The following is a 16463-nucleotide window of genomic DNA, read 5'->3' as shown; positions in this document are numbered from 1 at the left end:
TCCTCACACTACCAGTGTTCCTCACGCTACCAGTGTTCCTCACGCTACCAGTGCTCCTCACACTACCAGTGTTCCTCACGCTACCAGTGATCCTCACACTAACAGTGATCCTCACACTACGAGTGATCCTCACACTACCAATGTTCCTCACACTACCAGTGATCCTCACACTACCAGAGATCCTCACACTACAAGTGATCCTCAAACTACCAGTATTCCTCACACTACCAGTGATCCTCACACTACCAGTGATCCTCACACTACCAGTGTTCCTCACAGAACAAGTGTTCCTCACACTACCAGTGTTCCTCACACTACCAGTGATACTCACACTACCAGTGTTCCTCACACTACCAGTGATCCTCACACTACCAGTGATCCTCACACTACCAGTGAGCCTCACACCACCAGTGAGCCTCAAATTACCAGTGAGCCTCACACCGGCAGTGATCCTCACACCTCCAGTGATCCTCACACTACCAGTGATCCTCACACTACCAGTTATCCTCACAATACCAGTGATCCTCACTCCACGAGTGATCCTCACACCACCAGTGATCCTCACACTACTAGTGTTCCTCACACTACCAGTGATCCTCACACTACCAGTGATCCTCACACTACCAGTGATCCTCACACCAGTGATCCTCACACCACCAGTGATCCTCGCACTTCCAGTGATCCTCACTACCAATGTTCCTCACACTACAGTGATCCTCACACTACCAGTGATCCTCACACTTCCAGTGATCCTCACACTACCAGTGATCCTCACACCACCAGTGATCCTCACTCTACCAGTGATCCTCACACTACCAGTGATCCTTACACTACCAGAGATCCTCACACTACCAGTGATCCTCACAGCACCAGTGATCCTCACACTACCAGTGATCCTCATAATACCAGTGTTCCTCACACTACCAGTGATCCTCACACTACCAGTGATCCTCACACCACCAGTGATCTTCACAACACCAGTGATCCTCACACTACCAATGATCCTCACACTACCAGTGATCCTCAAACTACCAGTGATCCTCACACTACCAGTGATCCTCACACTACCAGTGATCCTCACGCTACCAGTGTTCCTCAAAACACCAGTGATCTTCACATCACCGGTGATCCTCACACCACCAGTGATCCTCACACCACCAATGATCCTCACACTACCAGTGATCCTCACACCAACAGTGATCCTCACACCACCAGTGATCCTCACACTACCATTGATCCTCATACTACCAGTGTTCCTCACACTACCAGTGATCCTCACACTACCAGTGTTCCTCACACCACCAGTGATCTTCACATCACCAGTGATCCTCACACCACCAGTGATCCTCACACCACAAGTGATCCTCACTCTACCAGTGATCCCACACCACCAGTGATCTTCACACCACCAGTGATCCTCACACCACCAGTGATCTTCACACCACCAGTGATCCTCAAACCAAAGTTGATCCTCACACCACCATTGATCCTCACACCACCAGTGATCGTCACACTACCAGTGTTCCTCACACCATCAGTGATCCTCACACCACCAGTTATCCTTACACTACCAGTGATCCTCACACCACCAGTGATTCTCACACTACCAGTGTTCCTCACACCATCAGTGATTCTCACACCACCAGTGATCCTCACACCACCAGTGATCCTCACACGACCTGTGATCCTCACACCACCAGCGATCCTCACACCACCAGTGATCCTCACACCAGTGATCCTCACACTTCCAGTGTTCCTCACACCATCAGTGATCCTCACACCACCAGTGATCCTCACACCTTCAGTGATCCTCACACCACCAGTGGTCCTCACTCCACCAGTGATCCTCACACTACCAGTGTTCCTCACACCACCAGTGATCCTCACACCACCTGTAATCCTCACACTACCTTTGTTCCTCACACCATCAGTGATCCTCACACCACCAGTGATCCTCACACCACCAGTGATCCTCACACCACCAGTGATCCTCACACCACCAGTGATCCTCACACCACCAAGGGCACTTCATGCAAGGAATTGGAGACATGCTCCTAGGAGCTATGACCCCATAAAAGTTTAGCGCTTCCCCATGACTGCAATAAACACCCTAATGTAGTGATATTTGATTTTTTCAACATTGCATAGGATTGCTAAACCACCGCGTTGCCAGACGTGTCATCGCCATTTTCTTAATTTCCTTATTTGTGCCTAAATATCTCCTCATGTTTATGTAATCGAAATACGTATTTCTTTTTAATTGTACGTAACGTCCAAAAAAATGACGCTAGAAATCGCTTAAAAAACTATGCGTGAAAATAAGGATAACTAGACATGGCTTGTTGCAGCAGTTATTGTACTGCAATAAGCTTATTTCATAGTAAGTAGCTTAATTTACTGAATAAGAGTTTTTATCTGAGGTTATTTCTAAGTCCAGCCTCGCTAAAGTTTATTACTAACTCTTAGGAGGCCATCCACGACAGCAAGATATTTACTGCTAGATGAGGAGTGTCAGCAGGTGTAGGGTGACGTTCATATATCTTGTCTGGCTAAGGACAGCAGGTGTAGGGTGGCGTTCATATATCTTTTCTGGCTAAGGACAGCAGGTGTAGGGTGACGTTCATGTATCTTGTCTGGCTAAGGACAGCAGGTGTAGGGTGACGTTCATGTATCTTGTCTGGCTAAGGACAGCAGGTGTAGGGTGACGTTCATGTATCTTGTCTGGCTAAGGACAGCAGGTGTATGGTGACGTTCATGTATCTTGTCTGGCTAAGGACAGCAGGTGTAGGGTGACGTTCATGTATCTTGTCTGGCTAAGGACAGCAGGTGTAGGGTGACGTTCATGTATCTTGTCTGGCTAAGGACAGCAGGTGTAGGGTGACGTTCATGTATCTTGTCTGGCTAAGGACAGCAGGTGTAGGGTGACGTTCATGTATCTTGTCTGGCTAAGGACAGCAGGTGTAGGGTGACGTTCATGTATCTTGTCTGGCTAAGGACAGCAGGTGTAGGGTGACGTTCATGTATCTTGTCTGGCTAAGGACAGCAGGTGTATGGTGACGTTCATGTATCTTGTCTGGGTAAGGACAGCAGGTGTAGGGTGGCCTTCATGTATCTTGTCTGGGTAAGGACAGCAGGTGTAGGGTGGCCTTCATGTATCTTGTCTGGGTAAGGACAGCAGGTGTAGGGTGGCCTTCATGTATCTTGTCTGGGTAAGGACAGCAGGTGTAGGGTGGCGTTCATATATCTTGTCTGGCTAAGGACAGCAGGTGTATGGAGACGTTCATATATCTTGTCTGGGTAAGGACAGCAGGTGTAGGGTGACGTTCATATATCTTGTCTGGCTAAGGACAGCAGGTGTATGGAGACGTTCATATATCTTGTCTGGCTAAAGACAGCAGGTGTAGGGTGACGTTCATATATCTTGTCTGGCTAAGGACAGCAGGTGTATGGTGACGTTCATATATCTTGTCTGGCTAAGGACAGCAGGTGTATGGAGACGTTCATATATCTTGTCTGGCTAAGGACAGCAGGTGTAGGGTGACGTTCATATATCTTGTCTGGCTAAGAACAGCAGGTGTAGGGTGACGTTCATATATCTTGTCTGGCTAAGGACAGCAGGTGTAGGGTGACGTTCATATATCTTGTCTGGCTAAGTACAGCAGGTGTAGGGTGACGTTCATATATCTTGTCTGGCTAAGGACAGCAGGTGTAGGGTGACGTTCATATATCTTGTCTGGCTAAGAACAGCAGGTGTAGGGTGACGTTCATATATCTTGTCTGGCTAAGGACAGCAGGTGTAGGGTGACGTTCATATATCTTGTCTGGCTAAGGACAGCAGGTGTAGGGTGACGTTCATATATCTTGTCTGGCTAAAGACAGCAGGTGTATGGTGACGTTCATATATCTTGTCTGGCTAAAGACAGCAGGTGTAGGGTGACATTCATATATCTTGTCTGGCTAAGGACAGCAGGTGTAGGGTGACGTTCATATATCTTGTCTGGCTAAGGACAGCAGGTGTAGGGTGACATTCATATATCTTGTCTGGCTAAGGACAGCAGGTGTAGGGTGACGTTCATATATCTTGTCTGGCTAAGGACAGCAGGTGTAGGGTGACATTCATATATCTTGTCTGGCTAAGGACAGCAGGTGTAGAGTGACGTTCACATATCTTGTCTGGCTAAGGACAGCAGGTGTAGGGTGACGTTCACATATCTTGTCTGGCTAAGGACTACGACAAAGAATCTTGTGGTCATCAGCGCGCTGATTCTAAACTGCAGGTAACCTGCTACTAGTAACTGTTACGGAATCTTATGGTTATGTCATATTTTGCAGTAATCCTAAGCAAACTATGCAGTTTACTAAACTATTATAATTTCGTAGAGAAACGGACAATTACTGGAATATTGTGGCTCAGTAGCCTAGCCTCTCCCGTCAACCATATTGCCAACGTTAATTTGATGTAGATATGTAGTGATTCTTCAGCGTTCTGTGAATTGTTTATTAATTAAATATAAACGTTATAAAACCAAAATAAGCAAGCCTCAGCCACTTTTATTTAAGATTTTGTCCAGTTAGAAGCGTAATAAAAGCAGTATATTTCAGAGCACAAAATTGACACATCATTAGTAACATCAACTTCATCCCTGGCTGTTTCAGTATTACTGTACCGTTATCTTTTAAATTACCATAAACTAATTACAGTAAATTCGATATATTTGTAGAATGTTGCGCACTTTAGTTAGACCACATTTATATAGTTAATAGATGTTTCTGTTGTAAAATTATGTTAAGCTCAATTCTGAATGCGCAACAGTTTGCAAGTTGCAGCAATGACGGATAAGACGCATTTGCAACACTTGAGTATCTTCATTGACTAAACTTCTCGACTGCCTAGAAGGCTTTACCAGTCGAATGCAGAAGTGATGGCAATACTGGAGACAGAAGTGACGACGTAATTTTGGGGTAAATTAATCACTTCAGAATGACTCACGAAATCGTAATGACACGATTGCAAACAAACCATACCACGGGCGGGGTTTGAACCCGCGGTCATAGAGTCTCAAAACTCCAGCCCGTCGCGTTAGCCACTAGACCAGCTAGCCACAATAAGATTCATCCAACTAGGTATATTTCTACACCATAGGAAGGTTAGCACAGGCACCACTGTGACCACAAATGCAAGTTTTTACAGACGAATCTCCAGCTAGCGTGGCCGTGACGAACTCTAGCTCAAGTCCCCTCACTGCCGTCAACATGACTCAAGAAATCGTAATGACACGATTGCAAACAAACCATACCAATTCCGCCCGTAGTATGGTTTAATCCAAAATTATTTCTCCACTTTTCCTACTTCCGATATTTCGATCATCTCTAGTCGACTGATGAATCGTGATGATCAGGCGAAACACTTCCTCATGAAGATACCTAAATGTTGCGTATTACTTACTCATCAACTTCTATACCATTTATTAATTTTAAATAATAAATAATAATAATAATAATAATAATAATAATAATAATAATAATAATAATAATAATAATAATAATAATAATAATTATAAATTAAGTATTAAGGCAGAAAGAGTCATAGAGCTATGTGAGTTTAAGAATGTAGAAAACAATAATGTCGCAAATTTCAGATATCATTTATTGGGATGTCACTTAAATGTGTAAAGATGTGCTCCTCGTTGTTCCTGGACTCACACTGACACAAACATTCTGGCAGCCAGGAAGTGTACCTGGAGTGGACCCACGACCACAGTTAACACTTTACCTTAAATATTCACTAGTTTAAGCAAAAATATCAACATGAGAGAGGTCAGTTATCAAATACGGAAACCCAGATATCAGTTGAGATCACACAGGACCTGGTGGTCAAGAACACACAGGACCTGGTGGTCAAGAACACACTGGACCTGGTGGTCAAGAACACACTGGACCTGGTGGTCAAGAACACACTGGACCTGGTGGTCAAGAACACACAGGACCTGGTGGTCAAGAACACACTGGACCTGGTGGTCAAGAAAACACTAGACCTGGTGGTCAAGAACACACTGGACCTGGTGGTCAAGAAAACACTAGACCTGGTGGTCAAGAACACACAGGACCTGGTGGTCAAGAACACACAGGACCTGGTGGTCAAGAACACACAGGACCTGGTGGTCAAGAACACACTGGACCTGGTGGTCAAGAACACACTGGACCTGGTGGTCAAGAAAACACTAGACCTGGTGGTCAAGAACACACAGGACCTGTTGGTCAAGAACACACAGGACCTGGTGGTCAAGAACACACTAGATCTGATGGTCAAGAACACACTACACCTGATGGTCAAGAACACATTAGACCTGGTGGTCAAGAACACACTAAACCTGGCGGTCAAGGACACACTACACCTGATGGTCAAGAACACACTAGACCTGGTGGTCAAGAACACACTAGACCTGGTGGTCAAGAACACACTAGACCTGGTGGTCAAGAACACACTACACCTGATGGTCAAGAACACACTAGACCTGGTGGTCAAGAACACACTACACCTGGTGGTCAAGAACACACTAGACCTGGTGGTCAAGAACACACTAGACCTGGTGGTCAAGAACACACTAGACCTGGTGGTCAAGAACACACTAGACCTGGTGGTCAAGAACACACTAGACCTGGTGGTCAAGAACACACTAGACCTGGTGGTCAAGAACACACTAGACCTGGTGGTCAAGAACACACTAGACCAGGTGGTCAAGAACACACTAGACCTGGTGGTCAAGAACACACTAGACCTGGTGGTCAAGAACACACTAGACCTGGTGGTCAAGAACACACTAGACCTGGTGGTCAAGAACACACTAGACCTGGTGGTCAAGAACACACTAGACCTGGTGGTCAGGAGCACACTAGACCTGGTGGTCAAGAACACACTGGACCTGGTGGTCAAGAACACACTAGACCTGGTGGTCCAGAACACACTACACCTGGTGGTCAAGAACACACTACACCTGGTGGTCAAGAACATACTAGACCTGATGGTCAAGAACACACTAGACCTGGTGGTCAAGAACACACTAGACCTGGTGGTCAAGAACATACTAGACCTGGTGGTTAAGAACACACTAGACCTGGTGGTCAAGAGCACACTAGACCTGGTGGTCAAGAACACACTAGACCTGGTGGTCAAGAACACACTAGACCTGGTGGTCAAGAACACACTACACCTGGTGGTCAAGAACACACTAGACCTGGTGGTCAAGAACACACTAGACCTGGTGGTCAAGAACACACTACACCTGGTGGTCAAGAACACACTAGACCTGGTGGTCAAGAACACACTACATCTGGTGGTCAAGAACACACTAGACCTGGTGGTCAAGAACACACTAGACCTGGTGGTCAAGAACATACTACACCTGGTGGTCAAGAACACACTAGACCTGGTGGTCAAGAGCACACTAGACCTGGTGGTCAAGAACACACTACACCTGGTGGTCAAGAACACACTACACCTGGTGGTCAAGAACACACTTGACCTGGTGGTCCAGAACACACTAGACCTGGTGGCCCAGAACACACTAGACCTGGTGGTCAAGAACACACTATACCTGATGGTGAAGAACACACTAGACCTGGTGGTCAAGAACACACTAGACCTGATGGTCAAGAACATACTAGACCTGGTGGTCAAGAACACACTAGACCTGGTGGTCAAGAACACACTAGACCTGATGGTCAAGAACACACTAGACCTGGTGGTCAAGAACATACTAGACCTGGTGGTCAAGAACACACTAGACCTGGTGGTCAAGAACACACTAGACCTGGTGGTCAAGAACACACTAGACCTGGTGGTCAAGAACACACCAGACCTGTTGGTCAGGAACACACTAGACCTGGTGGTCAAGAACACACTAGACCTGGTGGTCAAAAACACACCAGACCTATTGGTCGAGAACACACCAGACCTGGTGGTCAAGAACACACCAGACCTGGTGGTCAAAAACACACCAGACCTGTTGGTCGAGAACACACCAGACCTGGTGGTCAAGAACACACCAGACCTGGTGGTCAAAAACACACCAGACCTGTTGGTCAAGAACACACTAGACCTGGTGGTCAAGAACACACTAGACCTGGTGGTCAAGAACGCACTAGACCTGGTGGTCAAAAACACACCAGACCTGTTGGTCGAGAACACACCAGACCTGGTGGTCAAGAACACACCAGACCTGGTGGTCAAAAACACACCAGACCTGTTGGTCAAGAACACAGTAGACCTGGTGGTCAAGAACACACTAGACCTGGTGGTCAAGAACACACTAGACCTGGTGATCAAAAACACACCAGACCTGTTGGTCAAGAACACACCAGATCTGTTGGTCAAGAACACACCAGATCTGTTGGTCAAGAACACACCAGACCTGTTGGTCAAGAACACACTAGACCTGGTGGTCAAGAACACACTAGACCTGGTGGTCAAGAACACACTAGACCTGGTGGTCAAAAACACACCAGACCTCTTGGTCAAGAACACACCAGATCTGTTGGTCAAGAACACACCAGATCTGTTGGTCAAGAACACACCAGACCTGTTGGTCAAGAACACACTAGACCTGGTGGTCAAGAACACACTAGACCTGGTGGTCAAGAACACACTAGACCTGGTGGTCAAAAACACACCAGACCTGTTGGTCAAGAACGCACCAGATCTGTTGGTCAAGAACACACCAGATCTGTTGGTCAAGAACACACCAGATCTGTTGGTCAAGAACACATTAAACTTGATGGTCAAGAGTGAAACACTTTTGAAACATATAATGGTTGATGTCCAGATTGTTGAGAGTGTCTACTTGAGGATGCAATGGACAGATATCACTTAAGCAGAGGATGTAAGTGTTTACCACTGACCCATCAAGTCAGCTTCGTCATATCCGCACGCAACACCTGCACTATCACATGCAATGGCGCCTGTGTCTCACGTCCTCTTCACGCCACTGACTAGGTTGTCAAAACAACGTGTTTTTTACAAAGTTAAATTTACATAACTGAGGACCCTCACTCGGGTATTGCTTTTTTAAGATATGTGATACTCATTTGTAAGACATGTGACACTCGTGTTAAAGACTTATGACACTCATTTTTAAGACGTGTGACACTCATATTAAAGACATATGACACTCATTTTTAAGACGTGACACTTATTTTTAAGACATGTAGCATTTATTTAACATTGATTTGCTAGCCGTTTCATTGAATTACAGCTAAAAGGCCTCCAGCTCTTAGTATCTCATCCCCATCCCTTCTGTGGTTAATTACACATTTATATCGCATGTATTCACGATTTTCTCTCACACACAGACAAGAGATAAACAGACACGCGCGCACACACACACACACACACACACACACACACACACACACACACACACACACACACACACACACACACACACACGTAAGGGACACTACCAGAAAGAGAGAGGAGAGGATGCACCAGCAAGACTGGATCTAGTAGTCACCTTGAGTAGTGCAGATATTGAGGACATCACATATGAAGGACCCCTCGGGGCCATTAACCACGTGGTTCTGAGTTTCGAATACATAGTAGAGCTACAAGTGGAGAGGGAAGCAGGAAGGGCAGGACGAATGAAGCCAAACTACAAGAGAAGGGATTATACAGGCATGAAGAATTTCCTGCACGGAATTCAGTGGGACAGAGCACTGGCAGGGAAGTCAGTAAACGAGATGATGGAATATGTGACAACAATATGCAAGGAAGCTGAGGAAAGGTTTGTACCCAAGGGTAACAGAAGTAACGAGAAAGCCAGGATAAGCCCTTGGTTCACCCAAAGGTGTAGATAGGCCAAAACCAAGTATGCTAGAGAATGGAAGTATAGAAGGCAAAGGACCCAGGAAAAAGGAGAGCAGTCGCAGAAATGAACATCAAAATGGTATACAATACCGACAGGTTGTTAGGTAAGACACATATGCAACAGTTAGACAACTTTATTCCGAAACGTTTCGCCTACACAGTAGGCTTCTTCAGTCGAATACAGAAAGTAGGCAGGAACAGTAGAGATGTGAAGACGATGTAATCAGTCCATCACCCTTAAAGTCGTAAAATTTGAGGTTGTCAGTCCCTCGGCCTGGAGAAGTTCAGTTCCATAGTCAGGAACTATCTGAAGATCAAGCGACAGTGCGGAGACTTAAATACTGTCGGAAGGAGAGGTGCAGGGTAGTAGTAGTAGTAGTAGTAGTAGTAGTAGTAGTAGTGAGAGGCCACTGAGAGGTCATGTCCCTCTCAGATCCAACACTTCTCACTTGAAAAGCTTGTCCAAGGTGTTTTCTGTACCAAGATGCCACGTGTTGCAGTGTCTGACAAGATGAACATCAAAATGGTATACAATACCGACAGGTTGTTAGGTAAGACACATATGCAACAGTTAGACAACTTTATTCCGAAACGTTTCGCCTACACAGTAGGCTTCTTCAGTCGAATACAGAAAGTAGGCAGGAACAGTAGAGATGTGAAGACGATGTAATCAGTCCATCACCCTTAAAGTCGTAAAATTTGAGGTTGTCAGTCCCTCGGCCTGGAGAAGTTCAGTTCCATAGTCAGGAACTATCTGAAGATCAAGCGACAGTGGCCTCTCACTACTACTACTACTACTACTACTACTACTACTACTACCCTGCACCTCTCCTTCCGACAGTATTTAAGTCTCCGCACTGTCGCTTGATCTTCAGATAGTTCCTGACTATGGAACTGAACTTCTCCAGGCCGAGGGACTGACAACCTCAAATTTTACGACTTTAAGGGTGATGGACTGATTACATCGTCTTCACATCTCTACTGTTCCTGCCTACTTTCTGTATTCGACTGAAGAAGCCTACTGTGTAGGCGAAACGTTTCGGAATAAAGTTGTCTAACTGTTGCATATGTGTCTTACCTAACAGTCGCAGAAATGAATATGCACAGGTAAGAAGGGAGGCCCAATGACGGTACGAAAATGACATAGCAGCGAAAGCCAAATCTGACCCAAAGCTGTTGTACAGCCACATCAGGAAGAAAACAACAGTCAAGGACCAGGTAATCAGGCTGAGGAAGGAAAGAGGGGACCCTACAAGAAATGATCAAGAAGTATGTGAGGAGTTCAACATGAGATTCAAAGAAGTGTTCACAGAGACAGAAGGGACACAATACATACAACCAAAGAAGTGAAGAGGCTGCTAAGCAAGCTAGATACCTCAAAGGCGATGGGGCCGGATAGGATCTCTCCATGGGTCCTGAGAGAGGGAGCAGAGGAACTATGTGCACTACTGACAACAATCTTCAACACATCTATCGAAACAGGGTTAACTACCTAAAGTATAGAAGACAGCAAATGTAGTCCCAATTTTTAAAAAAAGGAGACAGACATGAAGCATTAAACTTCAGACTAGTGTCACTGCCCTGTGTAGTATGCAAAGTCATGGAGAAGATTATCAGGAGAAGAGTGGTGGAGCACTTAGAAAGGAATGAGCTTATCAGCGACAGCTAGCACGGTTTCAGGGATGGGAAATCCTGTGTCACAAGCCTACTGGAGTTCTATGAGGAGTGGGTAGATTGCGTTTTCTTGGACTGTAAGAAGGCGTTTGACACAGTTTCAAACAGGAGATTAGTGCAAAAACTGGAGGACCAGGCACGGATAGCAGGGAAGGCACTGCAATGGATCTGGGAATACCTGTCAGGAAGACAACAGCGAGTCAGGGTACGTGGCGAGGTGTCCGAGTGGGCCTGTGACGAGCGGGGTTCTAGGACCGGTGCTGTTGCTGGTATTTGTGAATGATGATGGAATGATTAGACTGAGAAGTGTCCCTGTTTGCAGATGGTGTGAAGTTGATGAGAAGAATTCAGTCGGACGAGGACCAGGCAGAACTACAAAGGGATCTGGACAGTTTGCAGACCTGGTCCAGCAAATGGCTCCTGGAGTTCAATCCCACCAAGTGCAAAGTCATGAAGATTGGGGGAGGGCAAAGAAGACCGCAGACGGAGTGCAGTCTAGGGGGACAGAGACTACAAACCTCACTCAAGGAAAAGGATTTGGGGTGAGTATAACACCAGGCACATCCCTTGAAGCGCACATCAACCAAATAAGGAATCGTTCAGGACCCTGTACACCGTGTACATTAGGTCCATATTGGAGTATGCAGCACCAGTTTGGAACCCACACCTAGCCAAGCACGTAAAGAAACTAGAGAAAGTGCAAAGGTTTGCAACAAGACTAGTCCCGGAGCTAAGGGGCGTGTCTTACGAGGAGAGGTTGAGGGAAATCGACCTGACGACACTGGAGGATAGGAGAGATAGGGGGGACATGATGATGACATAAAATACTGAGAGGAATCAACAAGGTGGACAGAGACAGGATGTTCCAGAGATGGTACACAACAACAAGGGGTCACAGTTGGAAGCTGAAGACTCAGATGAATCACAGGGATGTTAGGGAGTATTTCTTCAGCCACAGAGTTGTCAAGAAGTGGAATAGTTTGGGAAATGATGTAGTGGAGGCAGGATCCATACATAACTTTAAGAAGAGGTATGATAAAGCTCATAGAGCAGGGAGAGATTGAATTAGTATCGACCAGTGAAGAGGCGGGGCCAGGAGCTATGACTCGACCCCTGCAACCACAAATAGGTGAGTACACACACACACACACAATCCCCCTCCATCGTCGAATCTGTTTTTCAATAGCATTATAATTATGAATATTCCTGCTGTTTCATTGATCTTAGTGAAAATGAACATATACTATCTGAATACGATACCGAGTACCAAAATAACTAATATAAAATACATTGTGTTTTCCTTAATTAATCAATATTAGGTAGATATCAGCGTTTTACTTCGATTTTTTTTATGCAAGGTTACATTACCGCACGAGGCTTCAGCCAAATACTTGAGTGTTTTGTCCGGTGTATTTTTAAATAAATATAGAAAATAGTATATGTGATTCTTTAAGATAAATTGGTATTACTGAACCAATCACTGCCTGGCACCACATTAACTAGTTATGCAATGTTTGTCGCTTATGGTGTGACGTGCGTTGCCTCTCCTGGCCGCCGTCATCACCACCACCACGCCCAAGGGTACTTCCTCCTACGCCCACACTCGTTATAACACCTCCGCTTGTAGTGATGTTCACCAAATTAGAAATTTAGTTAAGAATTGTGAGTCAGAGAAGAGGTAAGGCGAGACAAGTTGGACGCATGGATGAGGGGCACCCCAGGGCGCTGGTGTGGCTTGTCCTCGTGATTAGACGCCAGTGACTGAGCCTTCCTCTCTCCCGCCGCCTCCCAGCTGTGAGGTGTCAGAACCTCCAGTACGGGGAACCTTGTCCCACTTTCACGCAGCCCATCACCCCTCCCGACCGAGGTAAGGCCCGGGCATAAGTCCAGCTGCGCTTCACCGGGGCAGCCCAAGCAACGGCCACACCCCCGTCTGCTTGCATGCGCCAATCATTACTCCAGTTTCCGCTGGGAATCATTCCCGCTCACTCACCTAACCCTAACACTCGTCAATGGCACATTTCCGTGCAGCCTACACAACCATCTGTAATACACCTCAAATGCAACTTAAAATTCAACACTCGCGCCAACATATTCTAAGATAATTTCCAAGATTGTGGGAATTCCATAAAAAAATCACTACTATTTTCCACAGCCACAGTTATTCACTCTGTACCATCCACTTTCTTTCTCGACCTTAATTGTGGTATATTTATACTTGAGGCTCTACTACAGCAAGTCACCTAAAACCCATTGTCACCCAACAAGAACAGCTGTTAGAACAATCACCCAGTCAGGTCCCAGACAACATCCCCTCTTCCACTATTCAAAAGTCTCAGTGTATTTAACATATATCTACACTTACTACTGTGCATTTTATATTTACATGAGACCATGAACGACCTTCAGCCCAGCGCCCCGACTCTTCCTGGAGAACTGTAACACAGCACAGACACAGTACAAGAATTCTCACAGCTATGCCACGTGTATGGCTCAACCTATATAGGAAATAAAGACCCCTAAAATTGATCCCCCCCACCCAAAAAAAAAAGCACAATACCGTGACTAGAACAATTCACAAATAACCCGCACATAGGAGTGTGATTTTGTAAATGGTCCAAGTCTGACCAAAACGATGTCGTATGCTTCTCTCTCCTATGTGCAGGTTATTTGTGTATTGATCCAAATCATATTAGCATTCATACTGATAGTCTCACACATGATATCCTAATATATTCTTAACATAAGTAATAACCAAAATATGTTCTACAACAATATTCGCCAATACAAATGTTTTAACAGATTGGTGCATAAACTAAATTGTAATATAAAAAAGTTAAAGATTACAAACCATAGCATTATAGTAAGCTGACCTAATTAAATAATTATTTAGGCGTTATAAGTTTATTTTAAGACTGTCCCAAATGCTCTGCATAACAAGGATCTTTCTAAAATGTAATATATATATATATATATATATATATATATATATATATATATATATATATATATATATATATATATATATATATATATATATATATATATATATAATGTTAGTTAATCCTATATAAATTGTATACTGTACGATGCTTTATGGAAATAAAGTTATTATCATTATCACAGTTCCCTGATCTTAGACTGTCAAGTCTGTTAACCTTACATAGCCAAACTTAGTGCCTTTGGTGCCCTTAAGAAAGTCCCTTAGTCATATACAACCAGCTGTGGTAGCCCACAGATACTTTTAAACCATTCAACCAGCTGTGGTAGCCCACAGATAATCTTAAACCATTCAACCAGCTGTGGTAGCCCACAGATAATCTTAAACCATTCAACCAGCTGTGGTAGCCCACAGATAATCTTAAACCATTCAACCAGCTGTGGTAGCCCATAGATAGTCTTAAACCATTCAACCAGCTGTGGTAGCCCACAGATAATCTTAAACCATTCAACCAGCTGTGGTAGCCCACAGATAATCTTAAACCATTCAACCAGCTGTGGTAGCCCATAGATAGTCTTAAACCATTCAACCAGCTGTGGTAGCCCACAGATAATCTTAAACCATTCAACCAGCTGTGGTATCCCACAGATAATCTTAAACCATTCAACCAGCTGTGGTAGCCCATAGATAGTCTTAAACCATTCAACCAGCTGTGGTAGCCCACAGATAATCTTAAACCATTCAACCAGCTGTGGTAGCCCACAGATAATCTTAAACCATTCAACCAGCTGTGGTAGCCCACAGATAATCTTAAACCATTCAACCAGCTGTGGTAGCCCACAGATAATCTTAAACCATTCAACCAGCTGTGGTAACCCACAGATAATCTTAAACCATTCAACCAGCTGTGGTAGCCCACAGATAATCTTAAACCATTCAACCAGCTGTGGTAGCCCACAGATAATCTTAAACCATTCAACCAGCTGTGGTAGCCCACAGATAATCTTAAACCATTCAACCAGCTGTGGTAGCCCACAGATAATCTTAAACCATTCAACCAGCTGTGGTAGCCCACAGATAATCTTAAACCATTCAACCAGCTGTGGTAGCCCACAGATAATCTTAAACCATTCAACCAGCTGTGGTAGCCCACAGATAATCTTAAACCATTCAACCAGCTGTGGTAGCCCACAGATAATCTTAAACCATTCAACCAGCTGTGGTAGCCCACAGATAATCTTAAACCATTCAACCAGCTGTGGTAGCCCACAGATAATCTTAAACCATTCAACCAGCTGTGGTAGCCCACAGATAATCTTAAACCATTCAACCAGCTGTGGTAGCCCACAGATAATCTTAAACCATTCAACCAGCTGTGGTAGCCCACAGATAATCTTAAACCATTCAACCAGCTGTGGTAGCCCACAGATAATCTTAAACCATTCAACCAGCTGTGGTAGCCCACAGATAATCTTAAACCATTCAACCAGCTGTGGTAGCCCACAGATAATCTTAAACCATTCAACCAGCTGTGGTAGCCCACAGATAATCTTAAACCATTCAACCAGCTGTGGTAGCCCACAGATAATCTTAAACCATTCAACCAGCTGTGGTAGCCCACAGATAATCTTAAACCATTCAACCAGCTGTGGTAGCCCACAGATAATCTTAAACCATTCAACCAGCTGTGGTAGCCCACAGATAATCTTAAACCATTCAACCAGCTGTGGTAGCCCACAGATAATCTTAAACCATTCAACCAGCTGTGGTAGCCCACAGATAATCTTAAACCATTCAACCAGCTGTGGTAGCCCACAGATAATCTTAAACCATTCAACCAGCTGTGGTAGCCCACAGATAATCTTAAACCATTCAACCAGCTGTGGTAGCCCACAGATAATCTTAAACCATTCAACCAGCTGTGGTAGCCCACAGATAATCTTAAACCATTCAACCAGCTGTGGTAGCCCACAGATAATCTTAAAC

The 16463-nt window shown here is 44.9% G+C and overlaps 1 protein-coding gene across 3 annotated transcripts in view; it reads left to right on the top strand.

Moving 5' to 3' along the window:
• Tsp (Thrombospondin) overlaps positions 1 to 16463 on the top strand; it is a 346683-nt gene that overhangs the window by 257963 nt on the left and 72257 nt on the right. Inside the window, exon 5 of one of the 3 annotated variants that reach the window (XM_070093493.1) lies at positions 13329 to 13403. The exons of the other annotated variants lie outside the window; for them this stretch is intronic. Coding sequence (XP_069949594.1) covers positions 13329 to 13403 — 75 coding nt within the window. The remainder of the gene's footprint in view (positions 1 to 13328; positions 13404 to 16463) is intronic. 3 annotated transcript variants of the gene reach the window in all.

Source organism: Cherax quadricarinatus, chromosome 43 (assembly GCF_038502225.1).
Source record: "Cherax quadricarinatus isolate ZL_2023a chromosome 43, ASM3850222v1, whole genome shotgun sequence".
NCBI lineage: Eukaryota > Metazoa > Arthropoda > Malacostraca > Decapoda > Parastacidae > Cherax > Cherax quadricarinatus.
This window is presented reverse-complemented; position numbering and strand designations above follow the sequence as displayed.